We start from the raw sequence: 23,183 nt of genomic DNA, 5'->3' as shown, positions 1-23,183 counted from the left end.
ACAAAAATTCCAATTGCAAAGCTGCAACAATTCGTATCCTCAGATCCTATATGATTAAAAAGTGTTATTAAAAGGAAAGGTGATGTAATACAACTGTAATAATGCGTCGGCCCCAACTTTTTTTTGAGTGTGTTGCAGGCATCAAATTCTAATTTCGTTTATATTTACAAAATACAATTAAGTTGGTCAGTAAAACTATTGAAAATCTTTTATTCGTACTTTTGTCAGTTAAATAAAGGTTCACATGAATTAACAAATCACAGATTTTTTTTTTTTTTTACTGCATTTTGGAAAATATCCCAACTTTTCTGGAAATGGGGTTTGCAAATTATCCACCATGGGTTCCAGAGCATTTAGGCTTGCAGCCCTCAAGCTGTGGAATTCTCTCCCTTAATCCCTTTGTAATAGTACATTTGGTAATAGTACATTTGGTCCAAATTCAAAACTCACTTTAAATCTTATCTCTTCTCTCTCTGCTATCCCTCCTTTCCTGGTCACTGACTGTTCAGTCTTTTTCTATGTTTTGAGGTAGTCTGTTGTCTTTATGCCCATGTTAAATGTGACTTTGCTGTGTTCCTTTTCTATGTCTCTTATCTCTTATGACTTCATTTGGTTGATTTGTTTGTTATTCTGTTCTTGGTAGAGCCTTAACTTTGTTTTTTGGTCGTGCCATACAGTTCATCTGCTGTCTTTATGCTCATGTTAATTGTGATTTTGTTGTTTTCCTTTTCTGTCTCTTATCTGCTATGTCTTCTTTTGGTCAATTTGTTTGTTTTTCTGTTTTGTCTTTTGGTAGTGCCATTACTCTGAAAAGTGTCCTTGGGTTGGTGAAAGGCGCGATATAAATTAAACTTGTTGTTGTTGTGCATCATGCCATCTATTCAATCAACTTTTTCTCCAACAATTCAACAGCTTTTTCCCCTCACTATTTTCAAGTCAAATAAAGTAACCATCATGGGCTCAAATAAAATATATAAGAAAATTTTAAATCACTGCTAGCTGAGATTTTTCAAAATATACTCACAGAAGCCAATCAACAGCTACCAGAAGACTGATGTCCTGAGTGGGCAGCCCCACTGCAGTCAGAATGAGCAGCATGGTTACCAGCCCTGCACTGGGAATACTGGCTGCTCCAACACTGGCCAGTGTAGCTGTAAGACTGATAACAGGGTATTAAACATTTTCACACGTACTACAAGATAGAAAATAGGGAGAAATGTATTTTATGTACAGTAAAGATAAAACACAAGGTCACTATCTGCATCTGTCTAGTGCTATATATCTCTGTCTCTGCAACTTGATTCAGAATTAAACCTTAAAACACTGGAAAAAAATAGAAGAAGACTGTTTCTCAACCTCAGCTGCATCACTTGAATTACATAACTGGTGTAGATATGTGCACGGGACTGTATTTTTAATCCTGCTCATAATGTTTTTATATTTGTTTGCCCCTGCCTGTGATACTTTTTTAACAACTTTAGTTGATTCTATCTAAAATATAGACAAGCTAGTAAGTAGCCTTGTTTAAACCACTGCATCCCAGACCAGGCAGTTAATATCACAATAAAAGATGCAATCTATTGAAGAGTTCATTACATTGAAGAGTTCATTACATCGAACATAAACGAACCAAAAGTAATGCATAAATGCATAACAATGCATAAATTAATGAAGACCGGCATAGTCAGCTCATTTTAATAAAGACCAATGCAATCTACCAAGAGCAAAAGCAAACTAGTGTAGGGTCACAAACAAGTATAGAATAACATGCCTTGGCAATCAATATGTTTTGATAAACATCTGGCATTCCAAAAAAATTACATGAGTGGAGAAAATTCTCTCTCTGCACGTGCTCACTTTTTTGTAACTTATTCCTGAGCAAGCACATACTGTAAATTATATTTTGAAGAGAAAATATTAATCTGAGCAAACAAATATCTATTAGGTATGTGTTCAACTCTGCCTCCATGGTGGTTCAGACTTTGCGCTAACTGACACCTGCTTACTCACTAGTGTCTCTCTCGGGCGCTCAACAGCTCCACAAAATTATCGCAAACCTTAGTAAATTATGTTGCATCATTTATTTCAATACTCTCCTTCCCTAGATTCTGCACTCTGAAAGGGAAATGCCTACAAATACATACGGAAAAAAAAAAAAATATATATATATATATATATATATATATATATATATATATATATATATATATATTATATATATATATTATATATATATATATATATATATATATATATATATATATATATATATATATATACACACACAGTGCTCAGCGTAAATGAGTACACCCCCTTTGAAAAGTAACATTTTAAACAATATCTCAATGAACACAAACAATTTCCAAAATGTTGAAGAGACAAAGTTTAATATAACATCTGTTTAACTTATAACGTGAAAGTAAGGTTAATAATATAACTTAGATTACACATTTTTCAGTTTTTACTCAAATTAGGGTGGTGCAAAAATGAGTACACCCCACAACAAAAACTACTACATCTAGTACTTTGTATGGCCTCCATGATTTTTAATGACAGCACCAAGTCTTTTAGGCATGGAATGAACAAGTTGGCAACATTTTGCAACATCAATCTTTTTCCATTCTTCAACAATGACCTCTTTTAGTGACTGGATGCTGGATGGAGAGTGATGCTCAACTTGTTTCTTCAGAATTCCCCATAGGTGTTCGATTGGGTTCAGATCAGGAGACATACTTGGCCACTGAATCACTTTCACCCTGTTCTTCTTCAGAAATCCAACAGTGGCCTTAGATGTGTGTTTAGGATCATTGTCATGTTGGAAAAGTGCACAACGACCAAGGGCATGGAGTGATGGTAGCATCTTCTCTTTCAGTATAGAGCAACACATCTGTGAATTCATGATGCCATCAATGAAATTCAGCTCCCTGACACCAGCAGCACTCATGCAGCCCCACATAAGGACACTGCCACCACCATGTTTCACTGGAGGCACCATGTATTTTTCTTTGTATTCCTCACCTTTGCGACGCCATACAGTTTTGAAGCCATCAGTTCCAAAAACATTTATCTTGGTCTCATCACTCCAGAGTATAGAGTCCCAGTAGTCTTCATCTTTGTCAGCATGGGCCCTGGCAAACTCTAGGCAGGCTTTTTTGTGCCTGGGCTTCAGGAGAGGCTTCTTTCGTGGACAGCATCCATGCATGCCATTCCTCTGCAGTGTACGCCGTATTGTGTCACGGGAAATAGTCACCCCAGTTTGGCTTTCTACTTCTTTAGATAACTGCAGTGAACTTGCATGCCGATTTTCTTCAACCCTTCTCATCAGAAGACGCTCCTGTCGAGGTGTTAACTTCCATGGACGACCTGGACGTCTCTGTGAGATGACTGCAGTTCCATCTTTCTTAAATTTTTGTCCCACTTTTGCTACAGTATTCTGACTGATAAGTAAAGCTTTGCTGATCTTCTTGTAGCCTTCACCCTTGTGGTGTAAAGACATTATTTTCTTTGGGGAATTCTGAAGAGACAAGTTGAGCATCACTCTCCATCCAGCATCCAGTCACTAAAAGAGGTCATTGTTGAAGAATGGAAAAAGATTGATGTTGCAAAATGTTGCCAACTTGTTCATTCCATGCCTAGAAGACTTGGTGCTGTCATTAAAAATCATGGAGGCCATACAAAGTACTAGATGTAGTAGTTTTTGTTGTGGGGTGTACTCATTTTTGCACCACTCTAATTTAAGTAAAACTGAAAAATGTGTAATCTAAGTTTATATTATTAACCTTACTTTCATGTTATAAGTTAAACAGATGTTATATTAAACTTTATCTTTTCAACATTTTGGAAATTGTTTGTGTTCACTGAGATATTGTTTAAAATGTTACTTTTCAAAGGGCGTGTACTCATTTATGCTGAGCACTGTGTATACGCACACACACACACACATATATATATATATATATATATATATATATATATATATATATATATATATATATATATATATATATAGTGTGTGTGTGTGTGTGTGTGTGTGTGTGTATGATGGTACCAGTTGAAAGTTTGGACACACCTACTCATTCATATTTTTATTTGGTTGTTTTTTGTTTTTGTTTTTTGACTATACAATACTACTGAGGACATCAAAATCTATGAAATAACGTCTGGAATTATGTGATAAACAAAAAAGTGTTAAACAAAATATGTTTCATATTTTAGATTCTTCAAAGTAGCCACTGTTTACCTTGATGACAGCTTTGAACACTATTTGCATTATCTTACCCAGCTTCATGAGGTAGTCACCTGGAGTGCTTTTGAATTAACAGATATGCCTTGTCAAATTTTAATTTGTGGTATTTCTTGCCTTAAAGCATTTGAGCCCATCACGTGTGTTGTGTCAAGGTAGTGTTGGTATTCCATAAATAGCCCTATTTGACCAACTGTAGTAATCCATTTTATGTCAAGAACTGCTCAAATAAGTAAAGAGAAGTGACAGTCCATCATTACTTTAAGGCATGACGTCAGTCAATCCAGAAAATTGCAAGAACTTTGAATGTGTCTTCAGGCACAATTGCAAAAACCATAAAATGAAAACTGGCTCTCATGAGAATCATCCCAGGAAAGCTGCTGCAGAAGCTAAGTGTCTTAGAGTTACCATTCTTAAAAATCGCCAATTAACAGCAGAGTTCAAGTAGCAGACACACCTCAACATCAACTGTTCAGAGGGGTCTACATGAATCAGGCCTTCACAGTCAAATTGCTCCAAAGAACCACTACTGAAGAGTTTCTTTTTTCTTGGCTTGGGCCAATAAACACAAGGGATAGACATTAGACCAGTAGAAATCTGTACTTTGTTCTGATGAGTTGAAATTTTAGATTTTTGGTTCCAACTGCCACGTCTTTGTGAGATGCAGAAAAGGGGAACAAATGGTATCTACATGTGTGGTTCCCACCGTGAAGCATGAAGGAGGTGTGATAGTATGTGGGTACTTTGCTGGTGACACTCTTGGCAATTTATTCAAAATTGAAGGCACACTTAACCAGCAGCACTGCCACAGCATTCTGCAGCAACATGCCATCCAATCATTTTATGCTTAGTGGGATCATCATTTGTTTTTCAACAGGATAATGACCCAAAACACACCTCCAGGCTATGTAAGGGCTATTTAACCAAGAAGGAAAGTGAAGGAGTGCTGCTTCACATGACCTGGGCTCCACAATCACCCAACCTAAACCCAATTGAGATAGTTTGGGATGAATTGGATAGCAGAGTGAATGAAAAGCAGCCAACAAGTGCTCAACATATATGGGAACTCAGACTGTTGGAAAACCCTTCTAGGTGACTCTCTAATGAAACTGGTTAAGAGAATGTCAAGAGTGGGCAAAGCTGTCATCAAAGCAAAAGGTGTCTACTTTGAAAAATATAAAGCATTTAGCTTTGTTTACACTTTTCTTTTACTTACTACATAATTCCACGTGTTATTTCATAGTTCTGATGCTTTCAACATCATTCTACAATGCAGAACGTAATAATAAAGAAAAAAACATTGAATTAGAAGGTGTGTCCAAACTTTGGACTGGTATTGTATATATATATATATATATATATATATATATATATATATATATATATATATATCTGGAGCAGAATGATTGCTCAACATACCTCGTTAATAGATTATTTATTCTGGGTTTTCTTAAATCAACACAGTATCAAAAATATACATACATCACACCTCATATTTGGCTGAATGTCCTGTAGAAACTTTCACCATGACCAGATGCTTTTGGTAGCCATCAATAAGCTTCTGGCAGAATTCTGGTTGGATATTTGACAACTTTTCTTGAAAGAAATGGTAGAGTTAAATTAAATTTGTTGTTTCCTGGCATGGACTTTTTAAGTACAGTCCACATATTTTCAATAGGGTTGAAGTCAGGACTTTGGGAAGGCCATTTCAAAAGATTCATTTTGCCTGGTTTATTAATTCCACAACCGTGGATGTGTGTTTGGGGTTATTTTCCTTTTGGAACACCCAACTGTGTCCAAGTGTCAACCATCTAGCTGATGGTTTGAGGTTATGCTGAAGAATTGTCCTCCTTTTTCATGATTCCATCCACTGTGTTCCAGTGGCAGAAAAAACAGCCTCAGAACATGATTCTACCACCACACTGTGTTCTTCTGTACCTCTGGTCACTGGAGCCAAACAGCTCCTTGTCTCATTTGACATCCGAACTTTCCTCCAGAAAGGTTTTTCTTTGTCCATGTGATCAGCTACAAACTTTAGTTGAGCTTGAAGGTGTTGATTTTGAAGCAGGGGCTTCTTTCTTGGACAGCAGCCTTTCGGTCCATGGCAATGTAAAATTTCCTTGACTATAGACAGTGTTCCAACAGCTTCCAATTCATGGAAGGCCTGTGTCTTGGTGGTTCCTGAGTTGTTCCTGACCATCCAAACCAATTTCCTCTCAGCTGAAGGTAACAGTTTGGGTCTTTCTCAAGACCTTGGCAAAGTAATACTGTACTTATGTACAAGTACTGTACTGTACTTATGTACAATTCTTTGAATGGATTATCTTGGAATCTGCAGTTTAGAAATGGCTCCAAGAGGCATTCATGTCTTGTATAAATCTCTTTATCAGATATGCACTGAGATCCTGGGACTTTCCCACTGTACTGTGTCTTGGTCAATCCAATGAGTGCTGTCAAACAAACCCTTTTTTATGTTGGCACAGAGAAGCTACCAATCATGATCACTAACAGGCCTTGGCCTTGACAAGTCAAGAGACATTTTTGGAGCTTTGACCCTTGACCCTGTATGTATCATGTATTTCAGAAACAAAAAGTAAAATTATTTTAAAATTCTCTTGTGGATGTATGTTGTACAATCATCCTGCCCCAGAAAAGAACAGTTCAAATAAATAATTGAAAGCCCAATACTGCCATGGTACACACGTTCATGATAAGTGTATTTAAACTTCTAACTATATATCTTACCTGACTGTGACAATCTGACCAGGATCCAGGGCAACACCGTTCATCTGGGCAATAAAGATAGCAGCTACTGCCTCATAAAGAGCAGTGCCATCCATATTGATTGTTGCACCAACAGGCAGTACGAAGCGGGTTACTCTCTTGTCAATGCCCAAGTTCTCCTCTAGACAGCGGAAGGTGACAGGAAGTGTGCCAGCACTATAAGAGGTAGTGTTAGAAGATCAAGAAAAGATTGGAATCTTTTACAGAGGTATGTTATTTTCAATCTGTCACCATGCAATGTTTTCAGAATCCATTCCAGCTTCACTCTTAATTGGGCAAAAATGAAGCTAAAGACCAAAACATGGTCCTGTGAGAGACTCCATGATTGGGGTGCCATTCATGTTCCACTGATATTACATTGATAAATATGTATAAAGTAAAGATACAAGACAGTTTCCCTTCACAACAACAGATGTGCATGTTTCAGATAAATAACCATTAACAAAACATCAACAGCAATACATTATTAAAATAGTGACACCTTATTATTTTTATTTTATATCAGTGTGAAAATCAATTTAACACCTCATGTTTGAAACATTATTATTATTATTATTATTAGTAGTAGTAGTAGTATTCCATAATAATAATAATAATAATAATAATAATTCCATCAATCACACATTGTAGGTTATGAAAAATTTACTTTTTAGTTGTGTCCCAAAACATTCACTCAACTCTGGAGAATATCCTACTTGGAATATTCCGTAAGTCACATGTTCAACAAGAAGTTGCATCATAGAAATCTGCTGAAGATCATGGTAATAATATGCAGCAGGTTAAGCTATCACTTTCCCAGTTCATTCTGTGAAGTGCTGACCCCCAACACCTGGCACATAATTCACAGCTTATTTAGAACCACAATACGGTGTATAAAAGGGGCAGGCAATGCCATTTGGGTAGGCATTGTTTTTGATAACCTCTCCACTTTTTGTGGAGGAAGATAAGGCTTCCTGTTTCGACACTGAAAAGGTCAAGTCAAGTCAAGTTTATTTGTATAGCGCTTTTAACAATAAACATCGTCGCAAAGCAGCTTTACAGAATTTGAACGACTTAAAATATGAGCTAAAAGGAATGCACTGCTTTATATTGTTTGTTTACATTGTGGTGTATTACAAGTAATTTTAATGTACCTCTGTAGCATACCAGTAGTTTGTAGAAGTGGCTGGTGGTGTTCATATCCAGCTGGCTGATTGCTCCATGTATGTTAAATCCATGATGTCATAATTTCTATAACTATGCAGTCCCTTGCCAACCCAAGGTCTCCACAACTCAAGTAGTTTTATTCAAAAAAAAAAAAAAAAAAACTGAATAACTGGTATGTACCCTTATTTGTGTTGCAGGGTGATTTTTTTTTTAATTGAAGGTTTTTACTGAGTTTAATAATCCTTTGTTGTAGCTAGGCTGACTGGCATTCCCCATTACATCCTTATCATCAGCATGATCTTGCTGGCATTGGGATTGCCTGTTCACACTGCTGTTTTGCTTTGCATGTTGAGTTGATGTATTGCTTCATGTTCTGCTTCACACTTACTATCTGGTTTGCTGCCACATTCCTCTGGCCAAGTGCTGTGTGTCTGCCTGTCAGTGGTCACTTTGTCCATGTTATTGTCAGTGTTAATTTAATGTCAGTATTGGACTTGTTGTTTATGCTTTGTATGTCTTTGTCCAGTATTTTTTTTTATTTTTTTTCCTTTTTGCTTGCTTTGTTGAATTTGGTTATCTAGATTTGTTGCCACTGTCTTTTGATTTAATTTTTGACCCTCATTTCATTGAATGTTTTTGTGTTCGAATTTCTGCTGTCTTGCATGCACACCTGCAGGTGGTGCCATTAGTCGCATGGCACCTTTGTACCATGTATTGTTGTCCCCTTTAAGTCATTGACTTATAGGCTTCTCTTACAACACTGTTACCAAACTGGTGCTCAGCCTCTTGCTTAAAGTGTGACATGAAAGGGTGTGTTAAAAGTTGGCACTAAGAAGTTGGTCAGTGCAAACTGCTCCAAGCATAATCTGGTGGCTTTGCACATTTTTAGCCTGCTGACACTGGCCTGCCTGTGGGGTTGTTGGCCTCTCCCACTTATCTGGGGCACTGCTTACATACCTATTGTTAATGTGGATGTTCCAGATATTCTGCTTTACCCCCACACCACCTTGGGCACTGTAAGCAATGTCCATGTTGTCAGTTTGTTTGCAGGGAAGTTAAGTTCGATGTAGTTACTGTTCATTCAAAGACCTCTCAAGTGGAATCAATTCATTTGTCTGCTCTGTCTAGTCAGGAGTAGCAGGAAGTAAGGGTCATAGTTCAGAAGAACCAAGACTTGTTTGCAGCCCACACTGGGGATTTGGGCTATTTTAACTTGATTTTTCATAATGTCCCCTTTTAGTTGATGTTCTTGTTTGGCACTGTTATCAGCACATACCACCATAAAATTAGGTGACATGAGATGCTGAAAGCCCACTTCAAATCAGCTCCTTGGGGCCCAGCTAATTATGGAAATCTGCAGCCCATACACCTCTCCCAGTGACTTGGAGAAGAAGAAAGATGCCAGTCTCTGCATGTGTGTGGACTACCACCAACTCAACTCAAAGACAAGGAAGAATACCTTTCCATATCTTTGCATTGAGGAGTCACTGGATGCACTGTCAGGGGCTTGCAGGTTTTCGCTATGGATGTGACTAGTGGATATAATCAGGTCCCTGTCACTGAGAGGAATAAGTCTAAGACTTCCTTTTGCACCTCATTTGGCCTTTTCGAGTGGAGCTGAATGCCATTTGGGCTCAGCAATGCCCCTCCACATTCTAGCAACTCATGGATCAGTTATTTGTTGACCAGCAGTGTCTGTCGTTATTGCTGTACTTGACATTGTGATGGCATTGTGGTTTTCTCTTCCACTGTAATGCAACACCTGGAAAGGTTGGAGGGCATCCTGATCTGGCTTGAATATGAGAGTTTCCAGGTCAAGTTGGGAAAGTGTGCATTTTTCCAACAAGAGGTCAGTTATTTGAGCTACATCATCTCTGGCCAGGGTGTCTTGACTGTTCTACACTAACTGGAGATGATGCCCAATTGGCATCACCCCACTAGTGTGTCAGAGCTTCACTCATTCTTGAGCTTTGCTACTTACTAACATCATTTTGTAAAGCAGCTTGCCAAGTTGGCAACCCCTCTGCATAAACTGGTAACTGAATTGGCTGACACTAGGTTCAAGAAAGTAAGCAAAAATATAATAAATTGCCTTTGCTCGAACAAATTTTCAGAAACAAGAAGAAAACACTCTCAACTGAGACATGATGCAGCACAACTGATGTCAAGTTGCTCACTAGCTAATGTCTCAGCTGGGGTTTTCACAGCAATGGACTTTCCGCCTCATGAATATCTGGCCTCGCATGGCTCACACATTGCCCGGAGGTTCATGCTCCATAGCATTCCATTAAATACAGTCAGGTGGGAATACACAATATCCATTACTTTTCTGTTATGGAAGCCTGAGTAGAAATCAAAATGTGTTATCTATTGCATGTTGATTTTACCTCATACAATAATGGATTTCATATGTGAAAGGGGCTTGAGTTTCTATGGCAGAGGTGTTATTGGCGAGGCATGTTGATAGAGGTTAAATATTGCTGCCAAGAGTGTGACAGATACCAGTTGGCCAAGGACAGTAAATGGCTACATGGGACATTTACTGGGCTCTCGGCCCAAAGAAACCATGACTATTGATTACACTGTTCTTGAGCATTCCTCCTGCCTTCTGGCTTGGAGAACATTTTGGTGATTACTGAAATACAGTGGCCCAGGTGCTTGTAAATTAATTTATTAGTTTTAGTTTCATAAGTTGTGTTTTCCTGGCCACATCCATTCTGACCAGGGCTGCAACCTTGACTCCATGCTCATCAAGCAGCTCTGTAGCTAGTATGGGGTAGAGAAGTCTTGCAGTGCGCTGTAAAACCTGTCTGGTAATGGTAGTGTTAGTGATTCAACAGGACATTTCATAAACTTCTGGGCACCCTACCTGTCTCCAAGAAGAAGGACTATATCTTCTGTGCCTCAGATGCTGTTCTGTTATAACACAACCCTGCATCAAGAAACTAGTGAATCCCCATATTTCTTAGAACTGCAACTACCAGTTGACTTTTTGCTTGGTAGGGTCCAGGAACAAGCAGCAGGCAAAGTGCATGACTAGGTACTTCAGCATCAAACACGGCTTCAGGTAGCCTTTGAGAGAGAGAGAAAAGGCTACAAACTGCTGCTGATTGCTGAAAGACTTGTGATGATCAGCATGTCTGTGATGCACCACTGGAGGAGTGTTGGTTAGTTTATCTCTGTGATTATGGCATGATAATTCATTGCAGAATCCATGATCTGTGGAGTCCAGTGGTGTATTGAGTGGTTAAGGCACCTAAGGGGGGGGGGGGGGGGTGTCCATGTATATGATGGGGATTTGTTGGTTTTGGTATCTGAAACCCTTCAAGCCTCACCTTATTTGGCACTGAGTACTATTGTTCCTCTGGTTTTGCCAACACACTAGTCCATTTTAGTACTGCCATAAATGGCCACAGCAGTGGCAGTTGCCCCTCCTGAGCCATGTGTAGTAACGGTGAGTTCCCCACTGGTATCAACAGCTGCTGGGTGGTGGGTTTTTTATTGATGGTTTTTGTTGAGTTTAATAACTCTTTTTGCTGTAGGTAGGCTTACAGGTGGTGGAGTCCCTATCACTGTGTGCTATGTACCATCAGTTGCACGATTTGTGTGTGTGTGTGTGTGTGTGTGTGTGTGTGTGTGTGTGTGTGTGGTCTCCTGGGACACCTTGCCTCCAGTCAGTGCACCATCCTGCTGAGAAACTTTTCTATAACCCATATTATACTGTCATAGTTTTAATCATGATATGAGATTGGTTGGTTGTGTTTTCCTCATAACAATGGCTTCTTGCCTTTCACAGCCTCAGCCAAACTAGCCACATTTATTGACCACTGTTTTTGTGATGTGGACACATCTCTTGCTCCTCACTGGCAGATGAACCTGTGTAACCTGCTTCGTTAATAGTAACTGCATTGGTTGATATTTCTTTGGTTGAGATTGTCAGAGTGATGTATTTTCTAATTTGATAGGAGGGTGAGTCCACAACTGAAGTGTAATTTAACCCCTTAAGAATTAGCAAATACACAAAATGGGGTTATTGTTCCAAACTCTAGTTTGCAATTTAGAAAATGGGGTTATAGTTCCAAACACTAGTTCCAAACTCTCACCACCACACCACAAATAGTACAACCCCAGTTCCAAAAAGTTGGGACAAAGTACAAATTGTAAATAAAAACAGAATGCAATAATTTACAAATCTCAAAAACTGATATTGTATTCACAATAGAACATAGACAACATATCAAATGTCAAAAGTGAGACATTTTGAAATTTCATGCCAAATATTGGCTCATTTGAAATTTCATGACAGCGACACATCTCAAAAAAGTTGGGACAGGGGCAATAAGAGGCTGGAAAAGTTAAAGGTACAAAAAAGGAACAGCTGGAGGACCAAATTGCAACTCATTAGGTCAATTGGCAATAGGTCATTAACATGACTGGGTATAAAAAGAGCATCTTGGAGTGGCAGCGGCTCTCAGAAGTAAAGATGGGAAGAGGATCACCAATCCCCCTAATTCTGCACCGAAAAATAGTGGAGCGATATCAGAAAGGAGTTCGACAGTGTAAAATTGCAAAGAGTTTGAACATATCATCATCTACAGTGCATAATATCATCAAAAGATTCAGAGAATCTGGAAGAATCTCTGTGTGTAAGGGTCAAGGCTGGAAAACCATACTGGGTGCCCGTGATCTTCGGGCCCTTAGACGGCACTGCATCACATACAGGCATGCTTCTGTATTGGAAATCACAAAATGGGCTCAGGAATATTTCCAGAGAACATTATCTGTGAACACAATTCACCGTGCCATCCGCCGTTGCCAGCTAAAACTCTATAGTTCAAAGAAGAAGCTGTATCTAAACATGATCCAGAAGCGCAGACGTCTTCTCTGGGTCAAGGCTCATTTAAAATGGACTGTGGCAAAGTGGAAAACTGTTCTGTGGTCAGACGAATCAAAATTTGAAGTTCTTTATGGAAATCAGGGACGCCGTGTCATTCGGACTAAAGAGAAGGACGACCCAAGTTGTTATCAGCGCTCAGTTCAGAAGCCTGCATCTCTGATGGTATGGGGTTGCATTAGTGCGTGTGGCATGGGCAGCTTACACATCTGGAAAGACCCCATCAATGCTGAACGGTATATCCAGGTTCTAGAGCAACATATGCTCCCATCCAGACAACATCTCTTTCAGGGAAGACCTTGCATTTTCCAACATGACAATGCCAAACCACATACTGCATCAATTACAGCATCATGGCTGCGTAGAAGAAGGGTCCGGGTACTGAACTGGCCAGCCTGCAGTCCAGATCTTTCACCCATAGAAAACATTTGGCGCATCATAAAACGGAAGATACAACAAAAAAGACCTAAGACAGTTGAGCAACTAGAATCCTACATTAGACAAAAATGGGTTAACATTCCTATCCCTAAACTTGAGCAACTTATCTCCTCAGTCCCCAGACGTTTACAGACTGTTGTAAAGAGGAAAGGGGATGTCTCACAGTGGTAAACATAGCCTTGTCCCAACTTTTTTGAGGTGTTGTTGTCATGAAATTTAAAATCACCTAATTTTTCTCTTTAAATGATACATCTTCTCAGTTTAAACATTTGATATTTCATCTATGTTCTATTCTGAATAAAATATGGAATTTTGAAACTTCCACATCATTGCATTCCGTTTTTATTTACAATTTGTACTTTGTCCCAACTTTTTTGGAATTGGGGTTGTAATAGCAAAAGCCAATAGTTATCTCATTATTTTTACTTTATTTTCACAAGCATGGATTCTAGTTAACCCTGTTTTGTGTTTTTTGCTAATTCTTAAGGGGTTAAATCATACTTCAATTGTGGACTCACCCTCCTACAAAGCCTGACACGAAATCTTTTATCATAAATAAATGAACTCAATCTGTGTATAACCAATTTGCCTTGGGAAATCATTATCAATACTGTTGAATATGGTAAATCTGATAAGATTACTGCTTTAAAGTGTAGCATAGATTGTATTTGTATATCACAGACACTGTGTTTGTCAGGGTAAAAAGGGAAATAAATGTGTCAAACCTTGAGGCTGTTCCCAGGGCAGTGATCCAGGCTTGGAAGATGCCCATGAAGAAGCTGAATGGATTTTTTCTCACAACTGCAAAGTAAATGCATGGAAGGAATATAGCACCATGAATGATGAGTCCAATGATGACTGTGACCATGTACATCCCTAGCTGTCTGGCCACTACTTCCAAATCCTTGATAGAAATAATCTTGCCACAGATCAAGCAGGCAATACCAAAGGGAGAATACCTGTAAGTAAAGATACTCTATGTGAGGACATTTAATTTAACATTTCTTTGACAATGTGATGTCAATCTCTTGGCAACAATCAGCTTTTTTAGAAAAAAAGTCCCAAGAGACAGCTGCATGGACAATAACTGTGGTGGAGAAATCTATTTCACAGACAACTTAACTGCAATATTATCACTTACCACATGATCATGATGACCAGCCTCATGACAATCTCATTTAGGATGTTAAAGAAGTCAATCATAAGCCTTGCCCTCTCACCCATCTTCCCCATGCAGATACCAAAAGCAATAAAGAATCCAATCAAACCTGAAAGAGATTGCAATTATATTGAAATTCAGAATTGAAACAAATGGTAAGCAAACTCATTTCAGATTTCATTTTGCCAGGTATTTGATCCCATACCCAAAACATTCATTCCACTTTTAAACTGCAGGGACTTCTTTTCCTTGAATACGGGAGGAGGCTTAGTGGCACCCGAAAGGATGTTCTCCATGGTACTGTTGGTGCCATTATATTCTGGCTCAATCTCAACCTTCTTCACAACAGTCTGGATCTGTAAATGCAGTCAGTGGCTCAGGAAGTGTGATAACTGGCATTTAAAATTCATTTTAAAAAAGGGTTAAATTATTTTATTACTAACCTGCTGGAAGCAAGCTTGCACCAAGTTCTCAGGAAAGAGGTTTCTAATGAGATCAAAGAAAGCATCAAGACTAGAAACGTCATCGTTCTTGAGTCCCTCCCCAAGGTTTTCCTTTAGTTTGGGGTTGCCAGGATGGATGATCAACACCAGTATTACTCCTAACACAGCAGCAATTACAGTGGTGGACATATAATAAACCATTGCTCTGGTACCCAGACGGCCACTAGACTTGGCATCCAGACCTGCAAGACCTGGATTTAGGATATGCAACAGGTTAGTGCATGTACCTCTTGTTTTTATAAATTGTATATTGACATGCACCTTCATCCTGGTGACCAGCAGTGGGTTTTCCAAAAGCCTCTTAACATTAAGAGCATCTTAAGTAGGAGAGAGTGTTCATTGTGCTGCTTGCTGTATCATTCAGTGATGGTCTTTTTGCTGCGATGCTTTTGGGAAACTCAGGCCAGATAGATTAGAAATGTAGTTACCTGTGATTAAACTGGAAATGATGAGAGGAAGGATAAGCATTTTTAGCATCCTCATTAGAATGTCTCCTGGGAATGCAATTACCATGACAACGTTGTCATCGATGGGAGAGGCCACACGCAGAAGCATACCAAATACAGCTCCCAATATCACACCTGGGGAAATATTAGATGGAGAATAGGACTGAGAGGAGGAAATGAACAGATTCATTTCTCACAGACCCATTCATTATTCATTCTTACTGGCATGCAATTTGCATAAATTTTCCAAAAGTTGAAACTCTGATAGAATATCCAGCAGTCAAATTGCCAACATACAAATTTAGAAACCTTGGTGATGCTGGTGGTGTGTTTTTATGTACATGCCACTAAATGATGCGGTTAAAAAAAAAAGACAAGATTGTGACATGAGAGGAATGAAAGGACATAAAAATGCATTGTGTCATCAGTGTTATAAACAAACACAAATATCCACCTTCAATATCTTTGAAGGTGGACAAGAATGGTGCTTCTGAACTCTAAATTGGAAGCCATGGCCTCTTACAATACTTTCCCCAGAGATTATGGAAGTCCTGTCTGTATTGATGGCCTCTCCATGGGCCAGTGAAGAGCTAGTCTAGAGCCCTCACAGCCAGACAATACAGTGTGCAAGACTGGTAGCCAAGCTACCAAGAAAGCCGACATGTCTCTTTTGTTCTTGTGCCAAAGATTAAAATCCAGAGAAGCTGTGCAATAACACTTTACGTTATTAAAGCATTGAGGAGTCTTTAGGAAGGATGTCCTTTACAAACAAAACCCTCTTTTAATCAAACCCACTGGCTTCTAAATCTCCAAGAATAATCTGTAAAAGAGTCTGATATTTTTAATCCACAAAACATGTCTTAACATCAGGGGCGTCAGAAGCATTTTTAATGTATGTGTGTGTGTGTGTGTGTGTGTGTGTGTGTGTGTGTGTGTGTGTGTGTGTGTGTATGGGGTGGGGGGTCCTCCCCCAGAAAATTTTTAATTAATTAGATGCCATTTCCTGCATTCTGGTGTATTTTTAACAGGTTGTTAAACACCTAATTTTACCTATAGAAGTCACTTAATTCAATGACTATTTTAGAGACTCAACAATAAGTCCTCATTCAACTAGTCCATATATTCATCAGCCTGTTTTTAAACCCACTGCTATGCCTAAGATAAATTGTGTCACATTCATCTCATTATCACCAACAATGACTTTATGGGTGCATTTTACTTTTTATTTTGAGTTTCCTTTTTTATTTAGTTTTAGATGTAACACAACATGCCACTGTGCCAAGCAATAGTGACACTCAACTGTATGTTTAAAAATAAGAATATTCATAATTTCACACAATGAACAGGCATGACATGGCATCATGCAAACTTCATAACACAAAATCACACTGTGTCAAGCAACGGTGACACATAAAAAATAACTTCACACAACGAACAGGTACAATTTTGTTAACCACCAACAGTGACTTTAGTGGGTGCATTTTACTTTTTTCCGATTTAGTGATACTCATAACAAAAATGACAAGGCATCATGCAGTCTTCATAACACAAAATTACACTGTGTCAAGCAATGACACATAAAACATAACTTCACACAATGAACAAGTGCAGTTTTGTCAACCTACATGCAATGGTGGTACTACAGTAACATTTACAGATTAATATGACAAATAGATTTATAGATATAACTCCTTCTTACATTGGTGCCACCACAATTTCTAACACTTCATAACTTTTATCCCCCTTTCCTTCACAATCCACCTGGAATAACATCCATCTCTCTCCATTGTTTTCCTTTCTACTATTCCTTCCCCATACACTGATTTCCCATGTTACTTCCCAGAAAACTGGCAAAGACCAGACAAAACAAGTTCTTCAAATCACAAGAGGGAATCAATAAATATCATCAGAGCAGACTTGACCTCATTCTTGGCATTACAGTAAGGTCGGCCTACTGGGTTTGAATTAAATGATAGCCAACATTAAGCTAGCTGATACATCTCCTAACATTGACTAGCCAGCTAACTGCACTAACATTTCCATTGGGACAAAAAAAAAACAAACCCTGTCCTGTGGGGAAATTCTGACTTACTTTCCGTTTCTTTGTAAAGAATTTCCTTATGTGCTCCTCCAGTTTTCCCCACAGTCCAAAGTTTTTTTTCCGTTTCCGGTTGAGAGTACATTGTGCGCATTCAGGCTGCCGCTTCTCACCGAAGCTTTTTTATTTTATTTTCTCTCCTCTTTTTATTAATTTTTTTTCTTTTTTCTGTGTTTGGTTTGTTTGAGTGTTTTTGTCTGCCGGTTGTGGTGTAGCTCCGGACCCAGTTTTGGGCCTCGGTTCCCTCCAGGCCTTGGATCGCTGTGGGTGATGCCTGTGCTCCCAGCTGTGGACTGCAGTGAGCTCGTTGCTCATTTTAACATCGTGGTTGTCCAGCGCTCTGTGCTTTAATGCTTGGAGTGATGTTCCGAGCTATGTTGCTCGGTGGCGTCACGGCAGCTGTGCAGGCGGTTTGGGACATACCAGCACTCTGCATGGCGGTGCTTCTGTGCTTGCTTTGTGGATCCATGGCGTGGTATTCGAGCGATGTTGCTGGTGGTGTCACGACGGCTGTGCTGGAGATGTGGGACTTGTTTTCGTGCGCCTTTTGGTGGGACTGTGGCTACTACACGACTGGAATGATATCCTAACCTCTATTTGGTGGACTTTTTTTTCTGCTTATTATTGTAAAGCGACCTTGGGTTTTGAGAAAGGCGCTATATAAATTGAACATATTATTATTATTATTATTATTATTATTATTATGTCCATTGTGTCTGGGGAGGGAGCAAATATTGCAAACAATTCATCATCAACCAAGAATACCCCATGAGGCTAAGCTTATTTCATTGTTTAGTTGAACATTAATTTACCGTGGCCTAGGGTTAATTTTGAGGGCATATAACAAAAGAATAAGGTTTCAGCAAAAGCTAGACATTGTGAGGTGGCAGTGGGGCTGATGTTACCTCCTCCACTTTCGAGCAGCTGCACCAGAATGTCTCTGCTTGCACTGAGATTCACTTCACTTGCGTGCGGTGAGTTGTTGTAGGTAACGGCCGGAAAACCTGGAGTGGATTTTCAGTGGTATGTGTACTCTCTTATCGATCAAGTGGAATAGATTCTTTCACGAAGCAATAGAAACGGCGTTGGGTGAACTAATATTTTATGTTAAATGTGGGGGGTCCAAACGAAGAATTATGAAATGTGAAGGGGACATGTGCCCTTCACATTCAATGGTGGCGACGCCCATGCTTAACATAAACATACACTTACTGGCCACTTTAGTAGGAACTTGTTCTTGATTCTAAGATTCCTGTTCTTGACTGACAGGAGTGAAACCCAATGTGGTCTTCTGCTGTCGCATGCTGAGATGCTTTTTTCCTCACCGCAGTTGTAAAGAATGATGATGTTATAATAGCCTTCTTGCCAGCTCAAACCAATCCTGCCATTTTCCTCTGACCTCTCTTATCAACAAGGTGTTTCCACCCACAGAACTGTCGCTCACTCAATGTTTTTTGTTTTTCACACAATTCTGTGTAAACTCTAGAGACTGTTGTGTGTGAAAACCCCAGGAGATCAGCAGTTTCTGAAATACTCAAACCAGTCCATCTGACACCAACACCCATGCCACAGTAAAAGTCACAGAGATCACAATTTTTCCCGTTCTGATGTTTGAAGTGAACATTAACTGAAGCTCTTGATTTGTATCTGCATGGTTTTATGCATTGTGCTGCTGTCAAGGGAACGGCTGATTAAATAACCGCATAAAACAGCAGGTGGATGGGTGTTCCTAATTAAGTGGGTGCTGAGTGTATATGTGAAATGGATGCTCCCATTGCATCAATGAAAACAAGGGGCTGGGTGCTATATGCCTTTTAGATATGCCCTAAAAACAGCTGCGTGTGTTTACTGTATGTGCACATAAGGCATGACTTATGTGCACATTTGATGTGCACACAGACTGACAGTGTATTTTTTTTATATACAGTGGTGCTTGAAAGTTTGTGAACCCCTTAAAATTTTCTATATGTCTGCATAAATATGACCTAAAACATCATCAGATTTTCACACGTCCTAAAAATAGATAAAGAGAACCCAGTTAAACAAATGAGACAAAAATATTATACTTGGTCATTAATTTATTGAGGAAAATGATCCAATATTACATATCTGTGAGTGGCAAAAGTAGGTGAACCTTTCAAGTCAAGTCAAGTCAAGTTTATTTGTATAGTGCTTTTAACAGTAAACACTGTCGCAAAGCAGCTTTACAGAATTTGAATGACTTAAAATATGAGCTAATTTTATCCCCAATCTATCCCCAATGAGCACGCCTGTGGCAATGGTGGCAAGGAAAAACTCCCTCAGATGACATGAGGAAGAAACCTCGAGAGGAACCAGACTCAAAAGGGAACCCATCCCCATCCAGACCCCCAACTGTCCACATGGGGCCGCCCTCCACAGGAGTGATGTGATGAGACTCCAACCAGACACAGGGCACCAGGATGGACCAGGCAGGTCCGAGGAGCAGAAGAGGCCAGCATCTCGATCCCAGGACCGACATGTAACTCAGAGGGACAGATTTGGGGGGGGAGAGAGAGAGAAAACAGGTTGTTAAGTATGCCCAATGTCACCTGAATAAGTAGGAACAGTATACATATTGTACTGAGTACAAGCAGGGACTCCGGCAACTAACTATGACAGCATAACTAAAAGGGGAGAGCCAGAAGGTAACACAGGCATGAGGGAGCTCCTGGACATAAAGCAGCCAGCCACTACACTGTCAACAAACTCGAGTGAGCAAGCGAGTGGGGACTGACAGCATCCATACATCCCAGTTTACCAAAACACTATGTCTGAGGACCCTCCAGATCTACACCTTTACCTCATAAACACCATGAACAAAAGGCTTGACTAAACAGATATGTTTTCAGCCTAGACTTAAACACTGAGACTGTGTCTGATTCCCGAACACTACTGGGAAGGCTGTTCCATAACTGTGGGGCTTTGTAAGAAAAGGCTCTGCCCCCTGATGTAGCCTTCACTATACGAGGTACCAGCAGATAGCCTGCACCTTTTGATCTAAGTAGGCGTGGCAGGTCATAGAGGACCAGAAGTTCACTCAGGTACTGTGGCGCAAGACCATTCAGTGCTTTAAAGGTCAATAGTCATATTTTACAATCAATACGAAATTTGATTGGGAGCCAATGCAGTGTGGATAAGGCAGGGGTGATGTGGTCATATTTTCTAGTTCTAGTAAGGACTCTTGCTGCTGCATTTTGAACTAACTGGAACTTATTTATGCATTTATTGGAACATCTAGACAGTAAGGCATTACAATAATCCAACCTGGAGGGAACGAAAGCATGAACTAGTTTTTCCGCGTCATGTAGGGACATTAAATTTCTTATCTTAGCAATATTTCTGAGATGAAAGAAAGCTATCCGGATAACGCTATCAATGTGAGTTTTGAATGAAAGACTGGGGTCAATAATCGCTGCACGCGAAGAAACAGAAAGGCCATCCAGAGTTACTATGTAATCAGAAAACTTACTTCTAGCTGCATATGGTCCTAATACAAGTGCGTCAGTCTTGTCAGAGTTAAGCAGAAGGAAGTTAATAAGCATCCAGTGTCTAATGTCCTTTACACATTCCTCAATTCTATTAAGCTGGTGTTTCTCATCAGGTTTTGCAGAAACATACAACTGCGTGTCATCAGCATAACAGTGGAAACTAATACAATGTTTACGAATAATATCACCCAGAGGTAACATATATAAAGAAAAAAGCAGTGGACCCAAGACAGAACCTTGTGGAACACCAAACAGTATGTCTAGAAATATCACCATTTATATCAGGGGTGTCCAAACTGATCCATAAAGGGCCGTGTGGCTGCAGGTTTTCATTCCAGCCATGCAGCAGCACACCTGACTTGGCTCATTCAATCAACTGAACTGTCTTCACACAGTCAAATACTTGCAGCCACACCCACCCTTGATTAAAGGGTGGGTGTGTCAGTTGATTGAATAAGCCAAATCAGGTGTGCTGCTGCATGGCTGGAATGAAAATCTGCAGCCACATGGCCCTTTATGGATCAGTTTGGACACCCCTGATTTATATCAACATACTGATAGCGATACTGACCTTTGCTTTCAATATCTGGTGTGACCCCCTTGTGCAGCAATAACTGCAACTAAACATTTCCAGTAACTGTTGATCAGTCCTGCACACCGGCTGCACACATTTTAGCCCATTCCTCCATACAGAACAGCTTCAACTCTGGGACGTTGGTGGGTTTCCTCACATGAACTGCTTGCGTCAGGTCTTTCCACAATATTTTGATTGGATTAAGGTCAGGACTCTGACTTGGCCATTCCAAAACATTAACTTTATTCTTCTTTAACCATTCTTTTGTAGAACGACTTGTGTGCTTTGGATCATTATCTTGCTGCATGACCCACCTTCTCTTGAGATTCAGTTCATGGACAGATGTCCTGATATTTTCCTTTAGAATTCGCTGGTATAATTCAGAATTCATTGTTCCATCAATGATGGCAAGCCGTCCTGGCCCAGAGGCAGTAAAACAGGCCCAAACCATGATACTACCACCACCATGTTTCTCAGATGGGATAAGGTTCTTATGCTGGAATGCAGCGTTTTCCTTTCTCCAAACATAACGGTTCTGATTTAAACCAAAAAGTTCTATTTTGGTCTCATCCATCCACAAAACATTTTTCCAATAGCCTTCTGGCTTGTCCACATGATCTTTAGCAAACTGCAGACGAGCAGCAATGTTCTTTTTGGAGAGCAGTGGCTTTCTCCTTGCAACCCTGCCATGCACAACATTGTTGTTCAGTGTTCTCCTGATGGTGGACTCATGAACATTAACATTAGCCAATATGAGAGAGGCCTTCAGTTGCTTAGAAATTACCCTGGGGTCCTTTGTGACCTCACCGACTATTACATGCCTTGCTCTTGGAGTGATCTTTGTGGGTTGACCACTCCTGGGGAGGGTAACAATGGTCTTGAACTTCCTCCATTTGTACACAATCTGTCTGACTTTAGATTGGTGGAGTCCAAAGTCTTTAGAGATGGTTTTGTAACCTTTTCCAGCCTGATGAGCATCAACAACGCTTTTTCTGAGGTCCTCAGAAATCTCCTTTGTTCGTGCCATGATACACTTCCACAAACATGTGTTGTGAAAATCAGACTTTGATAGATCCCTGTTCTTTAAATAAAATAGGGTGCCCACTCACACCTAATTGTCATCCCATTGATTGAAAACACCTGACTCTAATTTCACCTTCAAATTAACTGCTAATCCTAGAGGTTCACATACTTTTGCCACTCACAGATACTTTATGTAATATTGGATCATTTTCCTCAATAAATAAATGACCAAATATAATATTTTTGTCTCATTTGTTTAACTGCGTTCTCTTTATCTACTTTTAGGACTTGTGTGAAAATCTGATGATGTTTTAGGTCATATTTATGCAGAAATATAGAAAATTCTAAAGGGTTCACAAACTTTCA

The 23,183-nt window shown here is 39.5% G+C and overlaps 1 protein-coding gene across 2 annotated transcripts in view; it reads right to left on the bottom strand.

Annotated features, from left to right (window-relative positions):
• Positions 1–23,183, bottom strand: part of slc1a2b (solute carrier family 1 member 2b) — a 90,880-nt gene that overhangs the window by 27,818 nt on the left and 39,879 nt on the right. For both annotated transcript variants that reach the window (XM_060914995.1, XM_060914997.1), the window contains exons 3-9: positions 15,596–15,748; positions 15,108–15,358; positions 14,870–15,020; positions 14,647–14,773; positions 14,231–14,464; positions 6,989–7,183; positions 1,025–1,159 (exon numbers count right to left, since the gene is read on the bottom strand). In XM_060914995.1, the coding sequence (XP_060770978.1) occupies positions 1,025–1,159; positions 6,989–7,183; positions 14,231–14,464; positions 14,647–14,773; positions 14,870–15,020; positions 15,108–15,358; positions 15,596–15,748 (1,246 nt within the window). The remainder of the gene's footprint in view (positions 1–1,024; positions 1,160–6,988; positions 7,184–14,230; positions 14,465–14,646; positions 14,774–14,869; positions 15,021–15,107; positions 15,359–15,595; positions 15,749–23,183) is intronic.

This window comes from Neoarius graeffei, chromosome 2 (genome assembly GCF_027579695.1).
Source record: "Neoarius graeffei isolate fNeoGra1 chromosome 2, fNeoGra1.pri, whole genome shotgun sequence".
Classification (NCBI taxonomy): domain Eukaryota; kingdom Metazoa; phylum Chordata; class Actinopteri; order Siluriformes; family Ariidae; genus Neoarius; species Neoarius graeffei.
The sequence above is the reverse complement of the archived record's forward strand: the minus strand, read 5'-3'. Positions and strand labels throughout refer to the sequence as shown.